At 31.3% G+C, this 17,021-nt stretch overlaps 1 protein-coding gene across 2 annotated transcripts; it reads right to left on the reverse strand.

Moving 5' to 3' along the window:
* Positions 1-394: 394 nt before the first annotated feature.
* Positions 395-15,934, reverse strand: LOC143083941 (uncharacterized). 2 transcript variants are annotated; one of them, XM_076260349.1, is made up of 9 exons: positions 15,855-15,934; positions 13,707-13,861; positions 12,492-12,537; positions 11,270-11,506; positions 9,265-9,339; positions 6,390-6,518; positions 5,799-5,993; positions 5,217-5,300; positions 395-1,893 (listed from the first exon to the last, which is right to left on the reverse strand). In XM_076260349.1, the coding sequence occupies exons 1-9, from the start codon at positions 15,903-15,905 to the stop codon at positions 1,552-1,554; spliced, it is 1,314 nt and encodes a 437-aa protein (XP_076116464.1). In that variant the 5' UTR covers positions 15,906-15,934; the 3' UTR covers positions 395-1,551. The 2 variants fall into 2 exon arrangements, with proteins under 2 accessions (XP_076116464.1, XP_076116465.1); XM_076260350.1 differs by lacking the exon at positions 5,217-5,300.
* Positions 15,935-17,021: the final 1,087 nt, after the last annotated feature.

Genomic DNA, 17,021 nt, shown 5'->3' on the forward strand with positions numbered 1-17,021 from the left:
TTTTTCGTGACCGAATGGATACCTGCTAGTGATATATTGGGGTAAAGACTGTGTCAGCAGTAAAACAAAAATGTCTGATTTGTACGTTACTAACCTAGTTTGCATTACACTGAGTTAATGTTGAGTAGAAATGATATTTGAGTGTTCTGCAATAGTAGTACTTACTTGTAAAAGAGGAGCATATGATACCAAAGGGATATTCAAATCCATAGTCGAAAACAAACGGACATTTTTAGCTTATTTTGTACCTTAACTAATGCTCTTCTAATTTATAGTATTAATCTTAAATTCTAGAATTATTTTTTTCTAATATCACCGGACTACATCCTTAAATTATTTTATTGAGAATAAATATTTAGTGTTACATCTATGTATATAAAGTTGAAACATAGTGTCATTTTTACAGTTTTAATATAAAAATAAAGAAGCATTTTCATACAGTAACACGAAAAGATAAAACTTTTAACATAGTACACATTTGCAAAATAAAAGAAAAACATACACAATTGTAAAATAATTAACGATTTGGCCACAAAAGTATGATTGAATATAGTCTGTTAATGGAAAGTACGAACACAGTTCAGTCTTATTAACTCAAAACAAAAAATATTTTCTTATTCATATTTTGGATAAATATATCTACGAGAATAAATTTATATATTTTTTAACTCCATTAAAAATCTAAAACTGACCATGAAAACTTTCATAAACACTATCGCCTACAGATAATCCTCCAAATAGTTTCTGACAGTCTTGAAGAATTTACGATCATGTCATTTAAGGGGTATACTCATAGAACAGAATTCTTGGTTAGTAGGTGTTGAAAAACCCAATCACAAAAAAAGCTAGCTTTCAACAATTGCATCAGGTATATATATATATATATATATATATGACTGCCAAATTTGTATTAACAGACAATACTTTTAAATAAAGGCAACAGTAGTATACCGCTGTTCAAACTCATAAATCCATGGACAAAAAAACAAAATCGGGGTAACAAACTAAAACTGAGGGAAACGCATTAATATAAAAGGAGAACAACGACACAACACTACAATGTAACACACACAGAAACGGACCAAGCATCAGACAAAATCCCACGAGAATAACAAATATAACATCAAAACCAAATACATGAATTTGGGATAGACAAGTACCGTGACACGTCTTATCGCAATGTGAATTTACACTCAAAAATAAGAGAAAACAAACGACGCAACGTTAAAATGTAACACACACAGAAACGAACTATAATATAGCAAAGATACTATGAAAAAAATATGCAATAATAATTCGTTCCATGTTATGCGAAAGCAAATTTACAGATTTACATTGTTAGGTTGATGTTTAGACGAGTTGATATATATATATATATATATGTTCTAACGTGTCAAATACACATATGAACCAAGATATTTAACTTATTTGTTTCTTTTTTCCAATATTGTCAGATGTCATCACTTCAGTAATATCTTTGATTTAGTTGTCAAGCATTGTTATATCATTTCCAGCCAATTCGTCAACTTTTTGTTTTATTTTGTCGGTAGGTTAATCTGGTTTGTCATTAATCTTGTCATCAAATTCCATAGATTTTATCGATTGTAATTCAATAATGTCTTCGATGTTTTCCCGAACAATAGTATTTGCTTTTCTGTGTAAATCAGCAGTTCTAACTGACAATCGCAGTTCGTTTTTAGATGATTTGTTTGCTCGGTTATCCTCTTCTTTTCTTTGATTTCTTTTTTTCTTAGCATTATCCCCTACTTTTTGTGTTTTATTGTCTTTTCTGATTTCAACTTCCTCTCCATCCGCTTTAACACTCACATGCATCATGTTTGTGTCTTTCTTGAATCGTATTGCATTCAATAAAGTTGTTACAACACAACATATCTGAATTAGAGAGTGGCTTAAAATTAGAATATTGTTGTAAACATGGTAGACGCCACCACAAAATCGATTTTTTTTTTATAATTATCTGAGACACCTGAACGATTTCATTTCATAAAAAATCTCTTGTGTTTACTTATTGTACCTATATCTTAATAACAAGGTGTAGGTCCTGAAATTGCAGTTTATTCTCATTAAATTAATCGGGCATGACTAATTGGGTACGCCTTGTATAATCAAGGGGTCCACATACGGCATTCAAAATACAATAAGTCAAAAATTCGTGGAATAAAAATGCATTTGATTGATCATCTCCAACTAAAAATCAGACAATATCATAGTGGAAATCCAAAGATGTTCGAAACCTGCAAATTGATAAACATAAAAGTACACGTCTTATTGACTGTCATGTTTGAATTCGTTGGAAAATTTGTTTAAGGTTTTTTAGAGGTTGACCCACTCGTCCAAAATATACATAAAAATATTTGCAACTGGACATTTAGGTGACACAGGATTGAACTTACGTATTCAGACCGAACGTTGCTTCGTATTCATACATCCATCACAGACACACAGCCGAACGGATGCCTCACTTTAGCAAGGGTTTACTGTTGTATAAGAGAAGTGCAGGGGTTATTCGCGTCCAGCTGTTAAACGTAAATCTAATCTTTTCATTAATCATTTGTTTTTTCAATTTGTATTTTTCGGACCTTTTCACTGGTATCAACGTAAGAATCTAAATGTATTACACGATGTTTGATACATGAATTGTTGGAATAGATTTACTAACTGTCTGCTTATAATCTGGTATTAAAAAAAATTATTTCTTGATTACAGACACATAAACAAAACCACCAAATATATATATGACAAAAAGTTTTGTGCAGAACATTAATTAGTTAGTTGTAAATGAGGTCGGTATATCGTTGATTGACTCATTTATGAAACAAACATTTTAAGTTTGAAAATATAAGTTTACCCCTTAGTTTTATAAAACAATCCCACGGTTTATATTTAGAACTGAAAATGTTTAATATCACGTAACTGTCTTTAAATCAATTAAGTAACTGTTATTGTATATATCAAGTAAGTTGAATCCGATTTAGACTCGTCACTTCTAGGGGAAGAGGCCTTTTCTGTACTTTTTATGACTTTTTACGATTTCTAAATCAGTAAAAGTTTGATGAAAAGTTAATATAGATATTAAAAGACCTCTTCGCAAAAGAACTCTTAAAATCAACCCACCTTCGGGCTCATGGATCTTAGCTTCCCTTTTTGTTCCGAGATCTTTTATTGTCAATAATAACTTGCCATTGAACTTTTACTATTAAAATTGAGAATGGAAATGGCGAATATGTCAAAGAGACAACAACTCGATCAAAGAGATTTTACTGATAACTTCCTTGTCTTTCATTAAAATTTACTATTGATTTAAATTAAAAAGGTACCAATAGTTATGTATGTGTTTTTTCGGTTTAGTGCTGCGACTTGGATAAAACTCCTGACCGCACATAAAGTATTATAGACCTGTAAAAGTGGTACAGCTAAACATATTTATGTTCTTAGTAAACTATGAGAATACCTAAAGCTCACTAGTTGTATTGGGAATTTGGTTAGAAACAATAAAAATAGATTTACTTTTGTGAAGATCTTCCTCAAATATCAATGATTGTTTTCCTTCATTCATCCTTCATTCAAATGCTTACCCTTCCGGAGCACCTGATTTCACTCCCGCTTTTAAGTGGAGTTCGTGTTGTTTCCTTATTATTATTTATAACTATTGATGTAAATGTCCTTTGGTTTTGTGAGTCTTTGTTTATTCCTTGGTTTTGATTGTTATTGTTCAATAACTAAGTAATTGATTGTCGATAGCATGTTTTACAGTCATATTAGAATAAATTTCAAAACTGTGTGAGATTAAGATGTTTAAGAACTATATATAAAAAATAGTTTCCTTACCCTCATCTAACGACATATGTTTAATACATTGTGTTACATGTTACATGCATATTGACTCAATCTGATGAGTTCAGCCCTTACCAACTGATTTTAATAGTGTGTTGTACTGTTACACAAGTGTCCCATGTTAGGGGGAGGGATGGCGCGAGCAATCTGCTTAACCCCGCCACATTTTGTGTGTGATTTGTCCTAGTCAGGAGCATGCAATTCAGTGGTTGTCGTTTGTTGCTGTATATCATATTTGTTTTTGTTTCATTGTTTTGTACATAAATCAGGCCGTTTTAATTTGGTCTGATGTATGTTGCATTTGTCATTTCGGGGCATTTCGTGGTAATTTGCGATATTGGCTTTTGCTCATAAGTGATCGCCATACGGTAGCCTATAGTTGTTTGTTTGGGGTTGTTTTTTTTAACATTCAATTGATATAGTTCTTAACGTCTGCGTCATTTGGTCAATGGTAGACAGTTGTTTCATTGGCAATCAAACCACAACTTCGAATTTTTATATTGACTCAGCAAGCATGTATGACCATCACATGCATTATAAATAGATAGGCAAATCGACTCAACTTGGGCATATCAACGCAATTAGTGTCCTTATATATTGTATATTGTTTAAAACCCTCTTACATTGACATCAGGGAGCAATCAGTTATAAGTCATGGCCTCCGTTCACAAAAGTTTCCTCGATTTACCACAAGTCAGCAGCAAACTATACAAAGTACCAATGAATGCAAAAAGTACAACCTTCTGTAAAACGAAGTCCTGACTTGATACTACTACATTGAAAACCTGTTTAACTATACGATAGTGGAATTATAGCCATCGAACTAAGAGTTACAAGTGGTAAAGTTGAAGTTATCCATTCGAAAATGATGGAGACGCAATCAAAAGTTGGTTGCCCGTTAAGGAATATCTGCCCCACGTATCATGCATATGGCGATGGATATGTTTAAATTGTCGAAACCAGAATCCCGTCCTCTTTTCCTAGAATGTGACATCATTGAATGTGTACTTGCAATAGCAACACGATAGTTACCACTTGTTGACCACCTGAAATTACTCCCCGCTTTTTGGTAGGGTTCATGTGCTCAGTGTTTGGTGTTTTATGCTTTGTATCATAGACTGTTGTTTTGTCTTTTCGTCGTTTTTCGATTTTTGCCTTTGTATTGACAGATTTTCTTCAACTTTTGTGTTTGATTATCTCTATGATGTCTTTTTTATGCATTATCATATGTGAAATTATGCGGAAGTGCAGCATAAAATAAGGGAAACACGTGAAAAACCTTTTTACAACATATTATGTAAGAATAAAAGGAAACTGGAAGTAAACTTAAAAAACACTTTTTTACACATATTCATACTCACCACTACAAAAATGATCATAGCCATGAATACAATGAAGATTGTGTTGTATATTTCTAATCTTTCTTTAACTGCAACATCACATGACTAAAAGACATAGTTGGCAAACTTAATTTCTTGGACACACAATGGAGTCCTATATTTGTTGTACATATCAATGTTTTGTTTAAATCACATGTTTTAAAACAATAAAGCAATATTTTTTCTGCGATGAGTTTTTTACAAGCTGATTGCCGAACTAAATTAAGTACCAGGATTGGTATTTTTCATCACAATTTGTAAAACAGTGTGTCCAAAACCCATTTAAATAGACCGTTGAGCACAAATTAGTTAGTTTTACAATAAAACATCTATTAATCCGTTTATAATCCGTTTAATGAAGAATAATTCATTATTATTTATGATGTCTTTCATGGAGACTTTATAGCTATTTGATCATTTCGTATTTCGTAAAACATTACATTTATGAAAATATCAAATGCTATTTCTTATATAATGACATTTTGATTAGATTAATAAGAGCCTTGGAAAAGATATATCATGTTGATAAAGCATACCCTAAAGTTAGAGATTTAAATAATTAACCTGTGAGCGATAGTAGCCGTCTAGCATAGAAGTTGTACAGTTGCTATCTGTTCTCGTAGAGTAAGGGAAGACATCAGTCTGAGATATACAACATTGTACTGGAATTCGTTGACCTGCTGATCTGTCACCATATACATACCAGTAGGTAGATTTAAATGACGATTCTATCCTAGGTCCTACTCCACAACATTCTGCCTACATGAAAAGTTAACAGATGTTTTATTCAGAGTTTCCTCAAATTGATATCTACTTTTAAAAGTTGTCAGTGGTATATATATGCATATGATCCCACTGATCACTTAAACAAAATCATAAAGAGACAAACGACAGACTTCTGAAAAATTGCGATAACTTGTATTCAATTTAACATTATATCAGCAGTTTTTCTAAGATTTTCAGATCATGCATATACTTTATCTATAATAATTAGCTGACTATTTTCCTTCTGATATTGTTTGTCCATCTGTCAATTGAGATTTATTCACAACACTTAAAAAAACAGTCTTGGATAAGTTTTAAAGGTACTATATTAATACATGTATGTATCCGTAGTGTAGTAATAATGTTTTAACTCTTTTCGTGTCATCATACCTGTACAAATAGTGTGTTCCACGAAAATGATAATGACAAATCATGTGTTGCTGATTTGTCAGAGTAATCATAACCACCATTAGTACTATTGAACTGTTTCATAAGTTCATCTTCTAGCTCTGAAGATACCTGTAAGTTAAATCAATGTAGTGTACGTCCATATGAATAAACGGATATGTGTATCAAAAGTAAGAGTGAGCAGGTAAGCGGGGAACCAACCCAACAAAACTATAAAGCAAAGCAATCTTAGCACACGGTATTCAATTATTTACAACTGTTGGGTTAATATTCTTAATTCTTATCGCAATCATATCTAACATGTCTAAATATGATATTTATATTGCCAGACATTATCCTTCTGTATTAATATGGGTTTTATACCTATTTTTTTTAAATACTAGTATGTCATAAAGATAGTTTGAGCAGAAACTACATGTCCTTTAACTATCTATTTTTATTCTTGTACATGTCTATAAATAAAAAAATCTATTTAATTTTTTATTCTTGTACGTGTTTATAAATAAAACAAATCTATTTTATTTCCATTCTTGTACGTGTCTTTAAATAAAACAAATCTATTTTAGTTTCATTCTTGTACGTGTCTATAAATAAAGCAAATTTATTTTATTTTTAGAAATTCACCTGTAGTAATATAAACGTCACAAAAAGACGTCCCATTTTGTGAAGTTGGTCCATTCATGTGACGCGCAGTTTATATTTCGTTTGTGGTGTCATGGTGTGGTGTCATGGGAAGTGTCCGGTGTTATTCTTTGGTTTACATGTTGTCATGTACTATTATATTATTACTATGATATCTGTGATGATTGTTCTTGCGTTTGCTTGTACTGTATTCCTGTCCGGTAGTGTTATCATTTTATTAACGGTATTTTTAACATTGTTATATAAACAGAAGGTTTGGCTAGCCATACAACCAATTTCAACCCACCATTTTTTTCTTAAAAAGTCCTGTACAAAGTCAGGAATATGGCATTTGTTATCAAACAGTCTGTTTCAATTTATATTGGTGTTTGCTTTTGTTGCAGTTCAGTGTACCTGTTGTTTTATTGTTTTCCTCCTATAGTTGATGTGTTTCCCTCGGTTTTAGTTTGTTACTCGGATTTGTTTTCGCTTTATCGAATTATGACTATTGAACAGCGGTATACTACTGTTGCCTTATTTGTAACATCTGACTATTTCAATTCAACTTAGGAAATACTAAACCGTCAATACAAACTCCTAGATACGTTATACATTGGATTAGCATCACGTCACTTTGGCTCTTTTAATTAAATTACTTCCCTTAGCTGTAGATTGAAAAATAGAAAATTGCTGATCATCAAGTCTGTTTCCGTCTTTGATCTTAAACTAACGTGTCTCTGAAAACTTCCTCAGGTGGATATTTACAAATATGCTATGTAGTGCAAAGGAAAAATGCGTAGAATTTGAGGGTTAAGAAAATGGAAAGGAATAAATTAGTTAAATTGAAAAGGCTGAAAGTTTTTAGTGTTGATAAGGTTCATTTGTACACGAACACAAGACAAAAATATGTACAATTTACCAATATGCGGACAAAACGTTAATGTAATTACGAATTGGCATATTTGAATATTTACTTAAGGGGCATGCATATTCCTATTGAAATGGATGTCAACATAATACGACAATATGGCCGCTATGCAAATTAGTAAAGTACTCAACATGTTGCCATATATGGCCACTGTAATCATATCCTACTTTTTTCATACTAGACAATTATTTAAATGAAGTTAATTCTTGTAAATACGTAGATTTATTTCCAATTATTTTACAAAATATGTACAGTGGTATCATTTATCAATTACTCTGAGTTAGTCATTTGTAAAATAAATGTTATACAATTTAACGGTCGAAACACTCCCACATGTTGTGACAAACTTGAAGTAACGAGAACACTTTTTGCAAAAATAAATCCATGAAATATATCATAGAGTATCATACTTCTTTGAATTTTAGCATACAATATTGTGTATTGTTTTGCAAATTAAGTATAACGACTAGGAAATATTTAAAAACTGTTGGTGATACAACATGTACAATAACTATATTAGATTTTTATTTTAAAGCTCTAATTAGTTATTTATGGGGGGAAATGACCAACATCCGAATATCCATTTTACTTCAAAATCTAATACAAATAACGAGTCACTTTTCATACAAACATAATTACCAACATTTTGTTTTATGTACTTTTGTATAGATTAATTCATCCTTAAAAGAGAGACTAAAGATTCAGGAAGGATATTCAAATTGCACTATAAAAGAATATTAATGAAAAGTATGAGTTTGCTTTTTTTCTAGAACATAAACCTTACGAATGTCTGTAAAACTGTTGTTCTCCGAATGTCATGCTATATTTTTAGGAACATTTACTTCAATATAATTTGACAAATTTAAACGACATCTTCGGAAAATTACACAATATATGCAAATGGAGAACTAAAGAAAAACATTTTATATTTATCCAATTTTTAGTTCTATGATCGTTTTGCAGAAAGTTTTTTCCACGATGCTATCAAACACAACAATTGGAGCAACAGAATAATTAACGTTTATATCTGTTTGACATTTATCTCCTCTTCATATTTTCTCATATTTCCCTTAATGAGTTTCCTTTTATTCGATGGATACTAGAATCAATTTAGGAAAATTTGTTTTATTTACACAGATCTTGATATCATTTTTTTTAATAACGTTATAAAACACGAAGCTAGTCAGACGAAAAGGCAAATGTGTGGTCACACCATAAAGTATAACGAATAAACATATTTTAACAAAGCTACAATCACTATACGAAGTATTATTACGAATAAACGAATTATGTATTTCTGGAACTTACATTATTGAAAAAAATCACCCATAATCCTTCTTGAAGAAGATTTGCAACTGCCACGATACACAATACCCCAGCACTCTAGTAAAACAGAAAGTAGGCCAGTATTAATGTAAAATACTTTACTATTTGCTATTATTTGTGTGTTTTTCTGTCTTGTATGTTCTCCCATTTATTTGTATTGTAGTCCTGTCATGTAATGTTGTCATGTAATGTTGTCATTTTAAAGTTATAATTAACATTGCTATAAAAGCGGTAGGTTTGGCCAGCCACAAAACCAGGTTCAACCCACCATTTTTTCTTTAAATGTCCTGTACCAAGTCAGGAAAATGACCATTGTTATATTATAGTTTGTTTCTTGTTTGTGTTGCATTTTAGTCATGTGTCGTTGTTCTTATCTTATATATGATGTTTTTCCCTCAGTTTTAGTTTGTAACCCGGATTTGTTTTTTCCTCAATCGATTTATGAATTTCGAACAGCGATATACTTCTGTTGCCTATATCTAGTCACAACAATAACATTAACGATACCAATGTTTCTGCATCAGATGCATTTTCTGTGGAGCAGGATTTGATTACCCTTCCGGAGCACCTGAGATCACCCCCAGTTTTTGGCGGGGTTCGTGTTACGTAGTCTTGAGATTTCTATGCTGTGTCTTATGTACTATTATTTCTTTTTTAGCCATGGCGTTGTCAGTTTATTTTCGATTTATGAGTTTGACTGTCCCTTTGGTATCTTTCGCCCCTCTTTTCCACAAGAAATGTCTCTTCAGTGATGTTCAGGGCTTAAATATTTAAAAATCCAAAACTTATTAAGAATTGAAGAGATGATAAAACCAAAAAGGATAAAAAGTGTAGCCAAAACCAGACATGGAATCAGCGGTATGCATACGAGAGATATACTCTCTTATTTTCTATCTTAATTTAAAGAAATTTCTAAAATTTTAAAACAACAAATTTTAATTACACAATACCGTGTAACCGTATTTGGCTTGTGATGCTCTCGAGGACTAACATACCACCAGCAGAGGTATCGACCCAGTGGTAGTAATAACATTAACGGTATCAATTTTACTGCACCAGATGCGCATTTTGACAATTTAAAGGGAGGCGAAATCTACCAATGGTACATTAAAACTTATAAGTAGACAAATAACTGACAACTCCATGGCACAAATAGAAAAAGATCAAAAGAAAACCAAGAGTAAACAAAACAATTCTCTTCAGTGATGGTTGAGGCCAAACAATTTGAAAATCCAAAACGTATTAGGAATTGAAGAGCTGATGAAAACCAAAAAGAACAAAATTATAGCAAAAGCCGGCCAAGGAATCAGAGCTTTGCATGCGGAAGATACATTCATTAATTCTGCATTTTTATGCAAGTACCGAAGTACTGGCTCCTGGGCTGGAGATGCCATCGGGTATATCATAATAGGGTGTTTCGGGCCGGTTTTTTTTGTCTCACATCAATACAATCTCCTCGTTATTTGCCAAATCTAGTGATTGTGATAGAATGTGTTTGTGACATAATATGTTCAAGCAGCGGAATATTCTATAATTGACTTATTTCTTGAGGATTTGAGAGACAAAACTCAATTACTTGAACAGAGGGAACACAGCAAGACGGGTAAATTCACAGCATAATTTAGTCTTAAATGAAATTAATGCAGTTACATCTCCATTTAAATTAAATTGCTTTCATGTTAATAAAAAACATCAATATGAAGAAGAAACATTATCGTACGACATCAATATAAATTCAATATATATATATGAAAATTACAGATATTATCTTAAATTTTCGATGCTCTAACAAATTTCATCAGCAATATAAAACTTTTTAAATAAACTCGTCATAGATAAGTTTAAATACAGCCTTTTCAGATATTTCTTTTCTACCATAAAGTTACGCCAATCAAATGCTAAATGCACTGTTACGAAAACAGAGAGAAACCAAGACATTAAATTGCTGTATGACATTGAAAACAATTAGAACAAAAATAGTACTTACGACAAAACTAAGAACTGATTTCCATTTCGGTAAGGCCATAACAATGAATGAAAATATAACAACTGCTATTGATAGAGACGAAAAAGTTACAGTCACAATTGAAAACGTGTTGATAGCACTTGTGAAGGTATGATCAGCAATGTTTATTTTTGAAAATAATTCTTGTATATCAGAGTTTCCAAAAACTTTGTCAAATCGTATGTTGATGGCTAGACAAATCACCACAATGTTGAATATCTGTTAAATAAAACAATCAGTAATTCACAACCGTGTATAGTTATTTGCAATCAGTTCAGTACATACGCGTATATTCTTCAACAATCTTTTTGTGTAGGAATCAGACATATTCATTACTAATAGCATGATGTCTCTGACTTACAGAATATGTGTATGACATTCATTTACCTGCATCTATGGTGTCGAAAAAATGAAACTAACTGAATATGCTGGTTTTAATTTGATTGACACCTTACAAATTTTGATGATATTCATCTACTACTTATTAATCTCTGCAGTTGAGTTTGCTCTTTATCTTTGATCTTTTGTTCGTTCATTTAATTGTTAGTTAATAAATAAGTCGGTGTTTGTTGCGTAATATTGAACTTCTAAACACTAGGCCAATATAAGAATAAGTAGATGGGGTATGGTTACCAATGAGACACCATCCACCAGACGACCGAGTGTCACCGTACGGTGTTTAACAATGAGCAAAATCGATACCGCATAATAAGCAATAGAATGCATCGAAATGTCAAATGGAAAACAAACGAAAAAAACTAACGAGATAAATTATATACGAAACAACAAACAAGTATGTTGTAGAGCATACACGATAGCCACTGAATTACAGGCTTCTGACTTGGAACAGGCACATAAAGAATGTGGCTGGTTTAAACATGTTTGCAGGCGCCCATTCCTCCTCTAACATCATACAGTGATGTAACAGCACAACATAAGAGCAAACTTTAAAAATAAGTTGAAAAGGGCTTTACTCACGAAAACTATACAAAGCAAAGACGACTTCTGGCGATGACGTGTATTTTAGTCAACTTCTTATACTGGTTTGTTGTATCAGCGAAATTTTGCATATATATCCTACCATATTCTACATAATATAGACTAAAGCGGTATGCAAAAATGTCAAAGAAAAACAATCAAATGACACTTACAAAAATATTCTATTATCTAGCATCCAAGGATAAAATATATACTGTTTAATCACAAATAAACATCCAAGAGAAATAAAGTGAAGCAGTGATATTTTTGTCCTATAAAGTAAAGATATAATAGTAGAAAAATACATTTTTTACTTTTAAAATAAGACATGTAAGAGCACGATTTTTACTATATGCATGAGCGTGTTATACCATAACATACATACAAATAAAATTGCTAGAAATTCTTAATATTTGGAGTTTTTATAAGCATAATTGTATTTTTCCTTATATGATTTATTGCATGTATTGTATATATATTATAGTGATTCTGACATTTCCTAATCGATTATTATGTTGTTTTCCATTATATTACTATTGAATGCTGACATCAAATGTTTTCACGTAGGAATAATGTGGTGGGTGTTTTATGTTACAATATATGTTTGGTAATCATGTATCCTTTCAATAAAACATACCACGGACAAAACAAAGTCTAAGTTTAAGAACTTCCTTGACAGATCAAGAGTTATTTTGTTATAAATTTATAACACAAGGCTATAGTAAAAGTTTTCTAATGCTTTATTGTTGGCAGCCCGAGTTGTTTGAACTAGCAATGCTAAGGCGTGTCTCCTTAATAGCTAATCGATGCTCAATTCTTACGTTTTCACCTTTTCTTCGTTTTGTATTACCCCACATGTCTTATTTATGACCATTAATTCTCAAATTTTTCCATGCAACCACTTTATTTCTATAAAAATGTTTAAACGACATCGCAAATAACCTATTGATAAAAAATCATTTTGATTCTTTTGTCACTTAGAATAAATTTTTCACATAGCTCTACATAAGTTTTTCTAAAGATCTCACATTAAAAATCTTGTTTTTGTTGCTTTTTTATTTTTGTGTCTTTGGGTTTTTTCTTCTTTTTTTCTATTTGTTTTTGGGGGAGTGGGTGGGGCTTGGTCAGTTAGTTTTTGAAGTCATAAGTCGAAAACAATATACAAAACACTGTTCAACTTTTATATTTGCTAAACCAATGACAAAATTAGGCCAAAAATTAAAAAATGACATCACAAACAAAAAATTAATGTGATTCGGTTCTGTTAAGAAGTTCCCACATTTATAAACAAATTTGGTATGAAAAAAAACTAGGTGTATATTTTTCAAACATCCTCGGTTATGGTTAAATAATACGATATATGCCACATTTGTCATGTTTTAATTATATATTGCACCATAAACCCATAATTAATATACGATACACTTGTTTATGTTGTTACCTCTTCCAGTTACTAACACAGAATGATTTTATTTCTTTAAACATCTTTCTGAATATTACAGACTTAGCATTCAATGTTGCTCCTGTTGGGTTTTCAGCGCTTTCTGTCAACATTATAACGAGATATTCTTTGCTAACAAATACGAAACCAATAATCTAAGGCAAAATAAAAATACAATGGTTGCATAAATTCCTCTTCGTAGAATGTTTCATTAAATATAAAAAAAAATCACACCACATCGTCTTTTTTATTTTTCTATGAAGGGCGATTTAATTCGTTGTGTAATGAAAAATAAGTTCCTTTATGATATAAGTTTCAAATGGAAGAAATATCTATAATATTATTTCCACTTGAACAAATATTAAAGTAGTCGTTCCAAACGGAATAAAGGGTATAAAATATGTGTTTCAACACAACATTTATTATAGAATTGTTTAAAACAAAGTTTCGGGGAGAATTTCTGTTAGGCGGAACAAATACACGTTTAACGTGTAAGGTATTTGAATTTTAACATTTTAAATATGACCAAGTGATAGCCATATCAGTACATATTCATGGTTACAAAGAATGCGTTAATTTGTGTTCCTCAATATAGATTCTCACTAAAATAAAAACGAAATTCAGGAAACAATGAAACATCATTTTACACACTTGACATTTAGTTTTAAAACATTTATCAAATAGGTCCTATTAAATTTATTCTTTTATTTAAAATAAAATTATCAAAACAGCTCAAACTAACTGTACTAAATGAACTTAAATGTTTCCATGGTGTTCGTACTGTGGTTTCAGTAGTATTCCTGAGGTACCAATTTCGAGTATTTCGTTGGAACAAGTGAACCAAGAATCTAAATCAACGAATTACGAACTTTCTATAAGCTTATATGCAGACTATTGCAAAACCACAAAATCAAATATCCACGAAAGTTCAAGCTTTTCTGAATCCACAAACATTGGTTCCCACGAAAATAAATGCATCCACAGTTAAATGATACCTTTGTATAATTTCTTTTCAAAATGTCTGCAGTCGGTTTTTTTTAATCTATCTATTTTCAATTGTTTTCATTCCTATTTCGACGCAAGGTTTACTTGACATTAATATTCTTCGATCCCGTAAGGTGCTTTGAATACAAAATAACTCATCAAAGATACCAGGTTTATAATTTGGTATAAAAAAACGGGTGTCCCCCCCCCCCATTGTTCAACTTTTTAAAAGTACGGGTAAAAAAGTAATGAAACTAAGTGTATATAACTCAAGAGTATATGTCTATTTCAAACCAAATTGTATGGTCATCTAACATCAACATGTTCCCGTCCTGAATATGCACTTAACTATCCACTGGATGTAAAACAGCCCTCCAGTCAAACTTTTCAATAAAATGATATATGTTCAGAGCACACTAATGACATAATACATTTTTTTTCTATATGAGAGTGTAGATTGAGTCCTTGTCCTTGTATTATTCAGATTATGTGAATTCGAATTTTTCAGGTGAAATTAATCACTACACTTACCCGTCAGTGTGAGTGTTCATAAAAATTGGAAAGAAGAAGAAAAACAAATTAGGTGCATGTATTTAAAATTGGAATAAAAACTTAAAAATTGAATTAAAGATTACATTATTGATATTTGTATTATAAATAAAACCTCACATTATAGATATATTTTATTACTTATATGATATATTATTTTAGTGCATTTTAACTGATGATTATTTCAACAATTCATATATCATTTATAAAATTGATATCAACTACCAGTATGTTCATGCGATAATTAATTCTAATTTGATATTACGAAGCATTGTTTATTCAAAACAGTTACCATAATAGAATAATGTGATACAATCAGAAATTATGATATTGGACAATCAGAAGTCTAATTTAAAAAAAAAAGGTACGATCGGGAATAAATTAACAACACAAGTTAGTATGAGATCATTTAAATGAGATTACAATTCAACCATATATAGATATAGGAAGATGTGATGTGAGTGCCAATGAGACAACTCTCCATCCAAATAACAATTAAAAAAAAACACCATTATATGTCAATGTAAGGTCTTCAACACGGAGCCTTAGCTCACACCGAACAACAAGCTATAAAGGGCCCCAAAATTTTATTTTGTATATGCTATTATTATATACCTCTAAAACAATTTGCAGCAACACAATCGCTAGAAACCAACCAACAAACATTTTAGTCTTGAACAAGATAACATCTGCACATGTCTGAAAGATATAATGGCTTAATTTATTTGACACATGCGATTTACAAGTACTTAGTACGCAAAAAAGACCAATCAGCATTATTCTTCGATTTGGCAATTTGAGACCAGAAATAAGAATTCCTTAAAGAAAACAATATAACAATCGTGACTTTAACCCTAAGCTTATAAAGTGTCGATTTCCTTCGTTTTTTTTTCACAACCCAGTTGGAGGAAATTTTGAAATGATGAATAATGTGCTGGTTGAGCAAACCTCCACCAGCAGTTGCATCAACTCAGTGGTTGTAAAAAAATATAATCAAAGATACCAGATAAAGAAAGATTCATGGGGCCGTGTCAACGAAGCTGTCCTAGGACTAGGACTTGTCTTAGGATGGTCTTAGGACACGTCTTAGTCCTAAGTGAGGTTAACAAAAGTCTGCTAGAATAACATTTGTTCTAAGTTTGATCCTAAAGTTAGGATATATACATAGATGTCTTGGGATAGTCATAAAAGTTACGATGTCCTAAAACGAAATAAAAACAACAAATATGGCATAAACTGTTAATAGAATTAAACTAATTAAACAAACTATTTATCAATATTTGTTAAAGATTCAATTGAGTTACATTATTTTCAGTTTGTAGACAAATTTGATCCATAAAATAATTCCAGATATCAACAAAGAGTGTTTATAATATCCAGTTTGAGTTTTTGAGATATTAAGCATATTACAAGAACATTGTGTGCGTGTTCTAGAACTAACTTGATGCACATATTTGAATACATTGAGATAGTGTGGAGTCATTTGGTGAAGTTCTTTAATAACTAACCTTGCTTTTCTATATACAAATTTATATGAAATGGACATCAATACACTACAAACTCCTCAGAGTCTAAATTGACCAGTTTTTGTGCTCGACCAGTAAAATCGAGCACACATTTTACTCGACTAGTCTCGACATTGTCTCGACTGTACTTAACTGTACTTAAGTGTACTCGACTAGGTCTCGACTTTACTTAATTAGTCTGATTCAGTACTTGATGATCTTTGTGTAGTCTGAAATGGTCTTGACCAAGGCTCGACCTGTCTCGACCTGTCTTGAC

The sequence above is a fragment of the Mytilus galloprovincialis genome, chromosome 7, assembly GCF_965363235.1.
Source record: "Mytilus galloprovincialis chromosome 7, xbMytGall1.hap1.1, whole genome shotgun sequence".
Classification (NCBI taxonomy): domain Eukaryota; kingdom Metazoa; phylum Mollusca; class Bivalvia; order Mytilida; family Mytilidae; genus Mytilus; species Mytilus galloprovincialis.

Bases quoted from the DNA above. Each gene is read 5' to 3' on its own strand.
- LOC143083941 (XM_076260349.1), bottom strand. From the start codon at position 15,905: ATGTTTGTTGGTTGGTTTCTAGCGATTGTGTTGCTGCAAATTGTTTTA. The intron at 13,862-15,854 runs GTATATAATAAT...ATTTTGCCTTAG, and splicing joins TGCTGCAAATTGTTTTAGAG to ATTATTGGTTTCGTATTTGT. The intron at 5,301-5,798 runs GTTAATTATTTA...TATGTCTTTTAG, and splicing joins ACGGCTACTATCGCTCACAG to TCATGTGATGTTGCAGTTAA.